The following is a 14,570-nucleotide window of genomic DNA, read 5'->3' as shown; positions in this document are numbered from 1 at the left end:
TCCGAAGAAGCCTCCAGCAGTGCGGGCGGTACTGCGATCGCCAGGGGTGTGTCGCAGCTGAGGAGGAGTGACTCAGCCACTGGTGAAGGTGGCCAAGAGGCCGAAAGAAGCAATGAGGGCAAGTACAGCAGCTCAAGATGGGACAAGGAGACCAGTGGATCCATCTGACCTGGTGGCTAGGGCACATCCCATCCTCTGCCACGCTGAGCAGGGGTATGCAGAGCACAGCCTGGAGAGTGCTGCCATGGCTGAGTAGCATGCACAGGCAGGCTGTTGGGACCTTGCTCCTCACAGGAGCTGGCAGGTCTCGCCTCTGCTTTTCCTTGCCCCCCCCACCACCCCCCCCCGGCTTAGGGGGTGGCCCTGCAGGGCCATCACATGACATCTCATCCGACCAAACCCATCTTGGGGAGGAAACAGAGTGTGGCTCAGCAGTCTGCGATGGGGACCTGCTGCAGTGTTTGAGAGAGCACTTGTGACTATCCTTGTGTGCTTTCTCGTGTTTTGGTGGTGCTGATGGATCCAGGTGTGAAGTCGAGGGGAGGGCACTTACCGCCAGTGATGGGCAATGCACCACCTGCACGAATGGTCTGGGATCAGACACTGCATGAGGCTGGAGTGCTTCCACCATGAAGAACTTGCAGAGGCGCTGAAGACAAGCATTGCAGGTCCTTGATGGAAAGGATTTGCAGATATCGCAGCGGGTGACAAAGTGTGTCTTGCCCAAGCAGTAGAGTCAGCACATGTGCTTGTTGCTCACGGAGAACGAGTGAGGGCAAGAGGCGCAGTTCTTGAACCCCAGAACATGGGGCATATTCCCCCGAATGGGTCAGGAGAGGACCTGTAAGAGGCTACTATATAAACTAACTAAACTAATGTATTTACAGAAGTATGGAAAGAAAGAACCAGAACTCACTATCTACCTACAATGGACCGTCATTCTCGTAGAGTGCACAAGCACCAAGAGAGGATTCTGACTCCAATCACGTTGTAAGAGGGAACTGAGGGCACGTCACCCCACACAAACTCCTATAACCTCACATGGAGCACATGGCAACCTAAGGTTGCTGTGTGGGTCAATGGACACTGCTGCTCTAAAACTTCTGGCTCTGGTGCATGGCATGCATGTGCACCTGCATTTGGAATACATATAGGGGACCATTACTCCAAGAACAACAGTTACTACTCTTCTAATTCATAAGATATGCAGTTCTGCTCCTCTGTCCTCTTCATCCATCTTCTATTCTGTCCTCTCTACCACTGCCACGTGAAGGGCACGTAAAATTAAAGGTAGCTCCCATTCTGCTGCTGCCATATGAACAGGTCATTGTAGAAAGTGAACCTGTCATTTTCCCCACCACCACACATGCATATGATTCTATATACACACACACTCTTCATTTAGGGGGAAAGGTGATCTAATCAACTGAGTATGGGATTGGGAGTTAAGAAATCTGGGTTTTATTCCCAAATCGTCTCACTAATTATCGGCCTTGGATCAATCTCTGAACTTTTATGGTCACTCCCCCCCCCCCCCCATCTACAAAATGGAGATAATGCTTCCATACCTGTATAATTTTGAGATTGACAAATGGAAATCACAGTATAAATTGTGAAGTACTTGCTCTTTGCTCCTTTCCCCTTTTCAGTTCTCTATAATGTAGTCCTGTTGGTTAAGTCTAATCAATTTGTACTAAAAATGAAAGATTTGATTCCAATATTTTATGGATGGTTGGGGAGAATTATATAAATATCTAAGCAGTACATATGTGGGAGGCATTTATATGGTCCTCATCCCCATGATATATAGTACCTAGACAGAGCTACAAAAAATCTTATTTGTGACACGCCTCACTTGTCCCGACTGGATCAAGGCAGTAGAGGGAGTACACAGCACATGGATACATTCTCTCTCTAATTCTCTGTTAGTATGATTCTAATGGAATGGCAGTATTCTATGTTTAAGCATGCAGAATAGAAAGCCTGTCTTCAGTGATACTGCCAGAGAGGGTAGATTTGCAAGGTTCAGAGTATATAGCCAATTCTCTGCCTCTAGGAGAGTAATGGTTTGTTTCAGAAACTATTCTGAATTTTTCAGGTAAAAATGAAGGCCTCTGAAATCCTGGACTGACTTGAGCCCTTCTGGCTTTTTAGTTATCAAGAAGTGACTGGAGTACTATCACACGCTCAGTGGTATTTTTTGTTACGAGAGAATGTATTTCCTGCAGCATCTCATACTATTCAACTTGAACGAGTTCTTGAAGGGGTGTAAATCTAAGAAAGAAATTTGATATGATGAAACTATGGCATTTTATAGGGTGTAAATCAGGGTAGAATTTGGCCCCAAGTCTGCCAATGTCCTGAATTTAAACTAGCTGTGATCTCCTTTCCTGGCACCAAATGGTAATAGGCTGGTTTCCGTGTGTTAACATTGTTATGTATCAGTGGGATTGGGGCCCTAATCATTGAGAGATCTTTTTAGAATTTTATAAAATGTACAAATGCTCACAAATTATCATTAACTCTCTCCTTTCCTCCCCTGAAATATTTTTTAGCCCCTGCTCCTAAGTCTTCTCATGAAGTGCTGAAAGAGGCAGACACAGATGTACAAGTTCTTCCTAACTACTCCACACCTCAGAAATCAGATTCCTATTTTAATCCCAAAATGAAACTCAACAGGTGAGGGGGGTAGTGGGGAGAGGTTGCAATGAAAATGCTCTCACATAAAAAAAATTATCCCAGTAAACAGCCCACTATGATGTCTAGAGGAATAACATTTTTCAAGCAATAAAATAAGGTGCCCAATATAGGAAGGCTCCATTTTGATGCTTTTCTAATTTTGCTCACTGAACTATCTTCCTTATATACTGCTGGGAGTTGGGGTCCGTTTCGGTGAGCGGCTGCTTATCTGGTCTGTGAGAAAAAAGGAAACAGCTGCTGTTTGCTTTCAGTGAGTGAGAGAGATGTGGAGGAGGAGGGGGGTCTGAACTTACAAGACAGCATGCTGACACACTCTCAGCACCCCAAAAACCCACTCTCTCTCCCCCGACTCTCCCTGTCACACTCCACCCCACCCCCATTTGAAACGCACTTTGCAGCCACTTGAATGCTGGGATAGCTGCCCATAATGCACCGCTCCCAATGCTGCTGCAAATGTGGCCACGACAGTGCGCTGGCAGCTGTCAGTGTGGACAGACTGCAGCGCTTTCCTTACTTAGCTGTACGAAGGCGGGTTTAACTCACAGCGCTGTACATCTGCGAGGGTAGCCATACCCTTAATTGCTGCAACAACAAAGCCTGTTCCCTGAAACACGGAAGTTTAATTACCCTTCAGTCATTGCTAGGGTCCTTTTCCAGAAGGAACCCTGCCAAAGATAATTTTGAATCTGGGGAAAATTTCTCAAGCCAGTCTAAGAAGATTGCTGGTTATTTCCAGACAGCTATTACTAGCAGTGAATGGTTTAAAAAAAAAAAAACAACCCACCACCAATAATGTCTCTGGTCTGTTCTTTCATAGAGCACATTAACTTCCTATAGAAAGCAGCACGAACCCCAAACAAACAGCATATACTCTTGAACCCCAGTTAGTGTTGTTTAACTGGCAAGTGGAATCTCAAGTTCTTATTTTTCATATTACCTTTTTGCCACACAGTGAAGGATCCATTCCACTACAAACTCTTAGGCCAGGTCTACACTACAAACTTATATTGGTGTAACTACGTCACTCAGGGGTGTGAAAAATCCACACCCTTGAGTGACATAGTTATACCAACCTAACCTCTCATGTAGACACCGCTATGTCAACGGGACAACTTCTCACGTTGACATAGTTAATCCACCACCCTGAGAGGCAGTAGCTGTGCTGACAGGAGAAGCTCTCTTGTTGGCATAGTAGTATCTTCACTAAAGCACCACAGTGGTACATGAAGACAAGCCCTTAGGCCAGCAGTTGGTACTTTAAATGGCCAAACAATTTTCCTGCGTACCAAATTTGTCCTGCTACATGGACTCACTGATCATAGAAACTGTTATATAGTGGTGTTTTATATCTCAGTGCTCCCTGGATCAGTGTTAAAGTCAGCACTCCTAGAAAGTTATCACTGGAATTAACTTAAGAATATTTGGGTACTCTTAGACCTACAAATGCTGTTTAAGGAAGCAAAAGGTTTAGAAAACCTTCTGGAGGCTGTTAAACCCAGTTATTACAAAACCTGTTACTGGAACAAATTACCCTAAGATGGAAGAAACAAAAATATGTGTAATACATACTCTAAACTTTATTATACACCTTTTTATCTTCTAGGCAACTGATATTCTGTGCATTAGCTGTTTTGGCTGAAGAACGAAACCCGTTAGAATGTTTGGATGCATTTGGGGCCACCGGTACATAAACAAACTTTTGGAATCTCATTTTACTTTCTTTAAATTTCTAATTTTATTTTACAATTTGTAGCAAGTCCCTCTCATGAGAAATTGACATTGTATATTTAAGTATTATGGGGTCCTTGCTTAGACAGACTCCTTTTGACTTCCATGTGTGTTTCCCCAAGTTAAGGAGATCAGAATTTGGCTCTAGATGTGTAAGAGGACCATAACTATCTTGGAGCTGAAGTTATTGATGCTCAAAGGAAGAATTTTTACATTTTAAAGCACATGAAATACTGTGCGTCTTAACTTGATGAGTTATGTCCAACATCCCATGTATTCTGATTCCATAGCTTTGGAGTTTGGCTTTAAAATCAACTCGTAGTCATAGAACAGTGCCACTGAATCCAAACTTTCGTTTAAAAAATTGTTTCCAGTCTTTATATTTATAAAGAAGAATCCTGACCATGAAATTAATGTAAACCAATGCAGTGTTATCTTCCTGAATCTGTAGACAGTGAAACAACAGTGAACTATCCCCATGATCTCAAACAGGTGTTAGTAAATGCTCAGCAGTTAATGTGCTGCTAATGTGTTCATTGCACAGTTCCAAGCCACACCAAAAGTCTTAACTGCCTCCTATCCAGCTATCAAAACCTTCTGTCCCCCCTCCCAACAACTTTTACAATACAATCACGTATTGTTGTTACAAATATCTGCAGCACATAAAAAATTTAAAATTTTTGGGCAGCATAAAAACAATTTAATATCAGACTAACAAGAATTGCTATATTAGTTAAAATGTTAATTTTCCTGTTTCATTCAGTTAAATTGAAAAATTGAGGGTTTTTTTGTTTGTTTTTTTATCTTGCTCTGCCACAGAAGTTTCAGTCTGCTGCATTAGAGTGTTGCACAAGCCCAGGGGACTTGCTACAGATTTGAGGTCCAATTTGTTTCACAGTACACAGAGCATTTTTATATCTATGGCACTTATCTTGTAATGAGAACTGGGTAGGCAAACCTTTGTGCCCATATAGACTTCAGGGAGTCTTCACACATATGCTGGAGTTTGCCAACAGAGTTCTTGCACGATGAAAGCCTGAGTATGGATCACATTTCTGTATTATGCACATTTAGGGTTTGATTGTGTTTTTATTGAAGTTAAGGGGATCAAAAAACAGGCCTTTATTCTATTGCATGCAGCCAACCTTAAAATTATGCACTTGTCTTTCTCCTCAGGTATAATGGGATTACAGTGGGCAAAGCACCTTGGAAATTCTGTGAAGGTTACGATTAATGATTTCAATGAAAATTCCGTGACAATGATTCAGGAGAACTGCCATTTAAACAAGATGAAGGTGATGATGAACACTAAGGAAGAGGATGACTGTGATGAAACTATGGAAGAAGGAGAGGAAAATGTAGGCATTATTGATGTGACAAAAATGGATGCCAATGTCATAATGCACTTGAGATCCTTCGATTTTATGTAAGTGAAGAGTGTTTGCTACTACAAGTTTGTCTTTACTTGGTGCTTTGATCTTGACTGTAATTTAATTTTTTCCCCAGTGATTATTTAGAGAAGTCTGAATGGATGAGATAACCAATAGCGTCTGGTTATTTCCTTATTAAAAGTTTAATTGTGTAGCATCTGAAGTGCTATGTAAATGGAGACTTAATTTTAAATCTTTTAAAAAATAATCACTGGGAAAACATGTAAGCCCTTCTGGCATCCAACGTGGAAAATAAGCACCAGGGTAATGTGTATTGGGTGCTGTGATCTGGCCTGGTGGTTGGAGACATGGTTGAGAACAGGTACCAAGGTTGAAGCCAGCTGAAGAGTCAGGACCAGGACAGCACTGAAATTGGGGTCCAAGGATAGGCTGTGGGTCAGAACTGATGTCAGTCTATAGACAAGCCAAATCAGGATGCAGACCAAAGGTTGAAGCTGGGTTAGAGTCAGTCCAAGGGTCCGGAGGGAAGGGCAGGGCTGGAGCAAAGTCAGAATAAGGCATGGGCAAGGCTGAGGCAGGAACAGGAACTGGATCAAGGGCAGGCTGGAAGCCTAATGACACTAACACTGCAATCCAGCAGGAGGATTCCTGGCTAAGTAATGCTGTTGTACAGACTAACTTGCTGCTTAGGCAGGATCAGTGAAATACCTGTGCCTAGAGGTCATCTGACCCAGGCTCTGCCCAGGAATAGGCTGCTGCAGTATGCGTTAATGCTGAGGCTCTGCTTATGGGATGAACCCCTGCAATTGAGTTGCTGCAGCCAGGGTCAGTGCAACCATTTAGGCGACCTAGGTGGTCGCCCAGGGTGCTAGGATTTCGGGGGCGCCATTTTCTTTGGCAGCGACTGCGGCGGCCGGATCTTCGGCTGCCCCGGTCGCTGCCAGCATTTAGGCGGAGGGAGCTGGGCCACGGCGTGCTCGGGGAGGAGGCAGAGCAGGGGTGAGCTGCTTCACTTCTCCCGCCTCCCAGGCTTGCGGCGCCAATCAGCTTAGGTGCCGCAAGCCTGGGAGGTGGGAGAAGTGAAGCAGCCACGGCGTGCTCGGGGAGGAGGCGGCGCAGGGGTGAGCTTGGGGGGGGGGTGCTTCAGGGCGGAGGGTGGGAGCTGCCACGGGGCGCATCAGGGCGGGGGCACGGGGGGGGCAAGGTGGAAGTTTCGCCTAGGGCGCGAAACATCCTTGCACCAGCCCTGGCTGCAGCATGCCTGAATGATGAGCAGGGATCCTAGTTTTCCATGCTAAAAAAACCCCAAAATTCTCCAATAAAAAACCATAAAAATCAAGTGTTTTTCCCATGATTATAATGAAATGCTGAACTTTAGTTTTCCTAATCACAATAGGGAGCCCAGCCACCTGGGGCTGACAACCCAAGCCCCTCCACCCAGGGCTCTGGCTGTGAGCCCCGGTTCGGTTAATACGAAGAGCTGGATAATGGAGGCTCAGATAACATATACAATAGAACCCAGTTTTTCATTTTTTACAAAATGTAAAAACTAAAGACTGTAAAAATACAAATTCTGGATTTTTCCATGGCAAAGGAATCTCTAAGATCTGTGGTGATGAGTTACTGCAGACTCTGTTGGAGGGGGAAGTCACGGTAGCTGAGTCAGCGGCTCTGGTCTGGCTGCAAGTTTGCCTCACAGTGCGTATGAACATTTTAGGCCAAACTTGTGGATTTTTGGTATAACTTTGTCTATTTGGGGAAAAATGAAATACAAGAATCTTTTTTCTATAATTTTAGCCCATTTGAAATTCATATCTGTGCATGTAGTTTTTAATAAGGCTGCATGTTTATGGATCACTTATTGTAATCCATTCTTAAATAGCATGGCTGATCTAATTAGACTCTAAGGCCAAAATATTCAAATTTTAGTGCCCAAATGCAGGCACTAAATCTATACATAGACCTCAAATTAAGTGGTCTGATTCTTAGAGTTGCAGAGCATCCACAAAGCAATTGAATTCAGTGGGAGTTGAAGTTTATTTGTATATTTTGAAAGACGTGGGAGAATAAACACCGATATCTTGGCCAGAATTCTTCTTGGTTCAATTATCCAGCATGCTAGCATGTGAGAGATTGTGCTGTATGTGTGATGACTATTGCATTAGTCAACCTATACTGCCTGCCCCCTCTAACTTGTTGCTTTGTAAATTATTTGGGCATGTTGGAGGTATGGAAGGTGTGTTGTAAAATCAAATTCTATTTTTATTTTACTTCAGATGTTATGGATGAGGTTTTTTTAAACAGTTTTTTTCTCAAGATAGCTTAAAAGCTAAGTAGTTATGTACCAGAGATGCTTCTCTGTATTTTTTGTTTTTAGACACCTGGACCCATTTGGAACAGCTGTGAACTACCTGGATTCTGCATTCAGAAATGTAAGAAATCTTGGAATAGTATCAGTGACATCCACAGACATCAGTTCTCTGTATGCAAAAGCTCAGCATGTGGCCCAGCGCCACTACGGCTGTAACGTTGTCAGAACGGAGTACTACAAGGAACTGGCAGCTAGAATAGTAGTTGCTGCTGTGGCAAGGTACTATTACAACACATGAATCATAGTCAGCTCTTAAGCTCTGGCAGAAGAGGATTGCTAATGCACGCTTTTAGTGATTGCTAAAGCAAGTTGTGTGTCTTTGCTTTTCAGAATTCCTTAAGCTCTACAAGTTAGGCACTGAAATATCAGTTTTGTACTTGATTTCAAGTTCACTACTATAGAACAATTTAAGTATTTTAAACTGAAGTGACTGGCGAGATGGCAAATGGGTACGGAGTATATTATTAATCTTCAGAAAGAAAAGGTAATATAATGCAAATTTGAATATCTGAAGATTTGAAGTTCCTTTTTCATTTGGTGATGATTTAATGCTGCCTAAGCCTTTATAAATACTTCAGAAGCTATTAATACAATTATCTGTGGGAAAGAGCATTAAATTAGATTTGCTTTAAATGGAAATAAACTCATTAGTGTCAACTTTCACAGTATATTTCATAATGAGAAAACAGATATTCACCCCAAAATCTAGACCCCCTAGCCTCAAGTGTTTACAAACAAACACAGTGTGGCTAAATTTTTCACAGGTTAAATATTATGGTTAAGGAAAAAAAATGATCTGGTGCTGTAATTCTACTACTTACAAGCAAATGTACTTATAAAGCAAATATGATATGGTGCTGCTTGCCCTGCAAACCCTGTTAATAATATTAGTCCTTTCTCATACAGATATTCCCAGTGACTTCATAAGTGTACTCAGAAGTGAAAGCTGGGGGTTTGGACACTAAATCAAGACATACAAATCCAGATCAAGATAATGGAACAATAGTTGAGGGAAGAGTGAGTGGGAGATTAGGTGTGAAAGATCTTCAGGCTCCATAAACGAATCCACTCACTGCTAGGTGGCCAGGAGTAGAATGCCAGCATGATCCAGAACTGTGGTGGTTTCTCTATCAGAAACTTGGCCCTCTTGCTGGGTCACCATCTTAAGTCTATCCTTTCTTGGGTCACAGTCATGCAAACTAAGAGTCCCCAAAATATTTTTGACACAAACAAATCCTTCCCCCTCTGTAGAGTTCTTCCTTACCCTGTTTTCAACACAGCCTGTAGCCCCCTTTCTGGCTCAATAACCATTGTGGAAGGCTTTATATGCCCCTTTCCTTGGGGCCAGTAGGGGACCCAGTCCCATCCTCTACTCTGGATTCTGGTCCAGGGGTCCTATACTGAACAGATAGGTCTGCTCCCTTACCTGAGCTGCAGTTTTCCATGGGCCACTTCCTACATAATCTCTTAAATTGTCCTTTGGGTATGTCCATTTTGTTCCTGCTTAAGCAGGGTCTCTCCCAGGCCTCTCTACAGGGAGAGCCTTTCCAGACTCTTCCCTTTTTGGTCTGGGTCTCTCCCAGGCCTTCATGCCTGTAGAACTTTTCCTTACTGCCTGAGCTTTCTGCCTGGTTCTTTCCCCAGCTGGGCTTTATCATCACTTAAGCCTCATTCCCCTCAAGTGGGACTCATTCGGTAATCAGACTGGTTTAGCCCCATGCTCTCCAGCCCAGAGAGCAAGCTACCTGTTACAGACTCCATAGTCAATTATATTAAATTGGACCTGTTTAGATTGTCTTGTCTAGCTCCTTGCCCATGCTATCTTATTCCCTATAGCATGTTCTCCAGTGCTATATCTCATTTAACTTTTAAATGATTCTAGCACTAAGGGTTTCAACTGTCTCTGTAAAACCACACCGCAGGCTGAGACCTCATATTGGAATAACTTTTCCAGAGTGTCAAGCTAAATTTTCTTTGCTAATTTTCACTTTGCTTCTAATTACACCCCTCCAACGTACCCTAAAGGATTCCTCTTTTCTGTGTACCAGTTCAGATCCTTAGCTAGTGATTTATCTCCCCTTAGTCTTCATTTAACTTAAATCTATTTATTTACTTTCTATAATCTTTCCTTTGAAGTTTATCCCTCCAAGTCTTCTCAACACCTAGCTCAACACCTAAGAACCCCAGTCATCGGCCAGCACCCTATGGTGCTAGGCCCTATACAAACACAGAACAAAAAGATGACCCCTGCCCTTCAGAGCCCACAGTCTAAGTGGAGGCTCTTTATAGACAGTGTAGGATTTTTCCAAACAATGGATGATCGTAAATATATATATATATATTGCACAAGGTGGAACATCTGGGAAAGTTAGTCTTTGTTGAATTCCTATAGTAATATGTTATCTTTTTGCTTTTGTAGAGCTGCAGCTCGATGTAATAAAGGCATTGAAGTTTTGCTTGCAGTAGCTCTAGAACACTTTGTCCTAGTAGTGGTGAGAGTTTTGAGGGGACCATCTCCTGCAGATGATTCAGTCAAGAAAATTCGGTATCTTATCCACTGCCAGTGGTGTGAGGAGAGGATTTTTCAGGAGGGTAATATGGTAGAAGGTAAATGGATTTTCCTTGGGTTTCTTTTAAAAGGTATAATCCATGCATGTTTATTGTATGTACCTATGTTAGGCACATGGTAAGTTCCAACATGTAAAAATACTTGCTTTCACTGGAAATATTTCATATATAGAATTGTGATAATGATCGTGCACATAAAGGAGAGGGATTTCCATTATAATCCTCTAGTTTAAAAGGGGTTCTTTGAGTAATTGTTATATGGATCCCACTGTATGTGTGTGCGCACAAGCTTGGAATCTTTTGACCAACAGTATCCATTGGGGCTACCCATGGCACCCTGCATGCCCTCACACCACACCACCAGAGGCTTGTCTGCCTGCTCTGAACCCTCACACGAGTCTTTTTCAGGTCAGTCAGTGACTACTTCTGCTGCCCAAGGTAGGAAGAAGCAAAGATCTTCGGACACTGCTCACCAACAATCATAATTTCCTGTACTGGCCAAGAAGAGATCTAAGAGCCACTTTTCTGATTGGTCCAAGCCAGCTGCAGCGAAACCCAACTGGCACTGGGAGTCTTCATATGCTACCAGAGTCAGGAGATGCAAGGCAAAAGACACCAGTCAGTTTTCAGCAACCAAGGCCTCAAAATCAGCTCTGATGTCACTGGTACTAACAGATTTGGATTCTTTAGTACCATGCCTGAGCAGAAAACCTCAGTCTCTTGAAGCATTTTTTTTGGTACCAGTATGGTCAACTCCATCTTCGTCAGTACAGAGGTCCTCGACTCTGGCTGCATTTACAACACTTGCTGACCTGGTGATGACCCCAGAACCAGAGCATCCACTTTGGATATTTCTCTGTTACCTACAGTATCTATGTCTGTCTAGGTATCGGGACCCAGAGTACCAGTTATGACTATATTGCTTCATCTGTCTTCCTCAACACCTATCTCGGTCTCAGAGTTATTGCTGGATCTTCTCAACCAGTGTTAACCTCTGAGAGATCTGCACCTCCCATAGAGAAGTGCTACTTGTTGGCATAATCATCATCATCATCTTGGGGGCATAGAAGCCCTTCTCCTAGGTTATCTTCTCCTTCTCTAAGATGTGTTCCTGAGAGGGACATTGGGAGAAGTTCTTGTAATCACAGAAGACATGCTTCTGAAGACCATAAGCTTCTTGTATTCTACCTCTGTTGCATCATATACCCTTTTCTTATGGAATGCAATCTTGGCCATACTGGTTCACCTGTAAACCTCAAAACCCATTTTCTTTTCCTTATGTGAGATCCAGATGTAGGAACAAGTTGGCTCGCAGGGTCGTCTTCACAAATTGAGCCAGGACCCACAGAGCGATAATGCATATCTCCTGGAAGAGTATGAGGATGAGTTTTTTCCATGTGTATTTCATCTTCACCAGATGAAATAGTTACACCATCAGCATTTTCCACTATTGATGACTTCAAGGACTTGCAGGAACCTCTTAAAAGAGTGGCTAATACTTTGGAGATTCCATTGGAAATAGCCCAGGAACATCCCTGTTATTCAATATTCTTCATCTGTTCCCTCAGGGCCATTTAGCAATGCCCATTAATAAGGGCATTCTTGCACTGATCAAGGACCTCTGGTAGACCCCAACCTCCATTTCAGCCACATTTAGGAAGTCATTTTCCCCCTAAGGGGTTCAAGTAATTTTTCCACTCTGCCCTGGCATCATTGGTAGTGGCAGTGGCTCATGAAAAATTTAAACAGCATCTTACTGTGAAATCCACCCTTGGTATAAGGAATCAAAACTCTCTTTTGGGAGAAAAATATACTCAGCTAGCCTACAGTTCTGTGTAGTCAGTTACCAGGCTCTGTTGGCAGAATATGATACAGTGGGATACAATCTTTCAGTTTGCCAAGCAGCTACCCCTGGACTCCAGAGATGAGTTCAGGGCTATGATTACAGTAGATAAACCTAAGAGGGCCATGACGTTTTAAACTCAACAATGAACAAGAAATTAGCCTTTCTGAATGATTTCAAGTTGATCCTTAGAACTTTATATCCCAGCTCTGAGCAAGAAGTAAGGAAGGCTTCTACCCTTCTGGAGCCAGAGACCTTCCTTGTCTTACTCATACCACCAGATGGCTCCAGACTCTTCCAAGAGACTGTATTTCCAGAAGCAGAGATGCCTTCCATCTACTGAAAGCGCACATTCTTCTGGTTAAGGAGGGAAAGACTGATACTGCTATCAAGAGCCTTGGACTGATTTTCAAGGATCTGTACCTGTTCTCTCCTCCTTTGGCAATGGCCTACCCCAGCCCTCCTCATGACAATCTGCTGTTTTTTGCTCCTCGGGAAGATGCATTGCTGATCAGAAAGGGATCCTTTCACCCCATCCCTGTTATTTCCCAGAGTCCTCAGGAAGATGACAAAGGACAAGGTCCAGTTGATAATGGCCTGGGCATATCAGTTCTGGTACTCCAACTTCTGATGCACTTATCCCTCCATACCCTTCTACCACTTCCAAGCCATCTTGATATCATTTCACAGACCCGGGGGCTTGTGTCTCTGGATCCAGTGTCTCTGCCTCTGACAGCATGGAGATTAGTTGACTAAACTTGGGAAAGGAGAAAAGCAGTACAAGACATTCTAATCCAGAGCAGAAAGATTTCCACAGGACTGATTTACAGAGCCGAAGTGAAAGCATTTTTCATTATGGTCCATTCAGAGATACTTTGAACCCTTGGAGTTTTCTATTCCTACTATCTGCTGTCTTTTGAAATAATTGGGTCTATCCATCAGAGTATGTTTAGCAGTTGTCTTTGCATATCATCCACCTATTCAAAGCTATTTGTTTTTTTCCCCACTCTACTGTGTCAAAGTATCTAAAATGACTACTAATTCATATCTTCCCTCTAGTCAAGGATCCTTTTTCTACATGGAACACGAATATGGTACTTTGGTCATTTAGACCGGTCATGATTTAGACAAAAATCGAAATGTGCATTTATCTTAAAACTTTCTGGAAAATTACTCTGTTGAAATTTCTCATACTGCTTCTCTACCCCATTGGTGGTGGTTGGTAGTTTTGTTGGAGATGTAAGGTTAGGAAAAAAGGGTGTTAACAAAAATTCTGCCATGGTTTTGACATGTAAAAAAAAAAAATTCACTGCATATTTTTCCAAAGATCTTTTACTACTCAAATATTTAGTTCTTAATGAAGACAAGTGCCTTTAGGATATTTGAAATATTTTTAAGAACAGTTTGGTGTATACAAAATTATTCTGCAATTTGAGAATGTATTGACTTGTGATGACCCAAAGTACATCCAGTTGTTTATCTGTATCTTATTTGAATGTCTAACTGTATCTTATTTCTCATTGTAACTAAAGGGCCCGATGCCTTGGGCTGTTAAGGTATTGACACTTCTCCTTAAGACAATGATGCGTTTCTTGGCTATACGAGCATTAGACTGCAATAAGTATCACATTTTCTTTTCATTCTTAACAGAAATAAAATTGTCACCTGTATAGGTCCAGTGTTATGGCTGAGATTTTAAATGCACAAACTAACAGCGTTTAGAGTCCTTCAACCTACTACGTATGTGCAAGGGAGCTGAGTTATGGCTGTCATAAAAATCCTACGATTCAACTGAATTTTGTGCACATATGCAACCATAATTTTTAACAATTTTTTGCATAATACACTTTTCCTTGAAAAGCTTTTTTAGTTTAAACTTGTTTTGCAGTGGAAAGTTCTAATGCAATAGCTAGAAGGAGTTATTTAAAACACATACCAAGTAATTTGGAGCTCTGGTTTTGTTTTATTT

The 14,570-nt window shown here is 42.4% G+C and overlaps 1 protein-coding gene across 3 annotated transcripts in view; it reads left to right on the top strand.

Annotated features, from left to right (window-relative positions):
- Positions 1-14,570, top strand: part of TRMT1L (tRNA methyltransferase 1 like) — a 48,120-nt gene that overhangs the window by 28,235 nt on the left and 5,315 nt on the right. For all 3 annotated transcript variants that reach the window (XM_039486759.1, XM_039486761.1, XM_039486762.1), the window contains exons 7-11: positions 2,556-2,679; positions 4,304-4,383; positions 5,605-5,854; positions 8,197-8,409; positions 10,610-10,797. In XM_039486759.1, the coding sequence (XP_039342693.1) occupies positions 2,556-2,679; positions 4,304-4,383; positions 5,605-5,854; positions 8,197-8,409; positions 10,610-10,797 (855 nt within the window). The remainder of the gene's footprint in view (positions 1-2,555; positions 2,680-4,303; positions 4,384-5,604; positions 5,855-8,196; positions 8,410-10,609; positions 10,798-14,570) is intronic.

Source organism: Mauremys reevesii, linkage group 8 (genome assembly GCF_016161935.1).
Source record: "Mauremys reevesii isolate NIE-2019 linkage group 8, ASM1616193v1, whole genome shotgun sequence".
NCBI lineage: Eukaryota > Metazoa > Chordata > Testudines > Geoemydidae > Mauremys > Mauremys reevesii.
The sequence above is the reverse complement of the archived record's forward strand: the minus strand, read 5'-3'. Positions and strand labels throughout refer to the sequence as shown.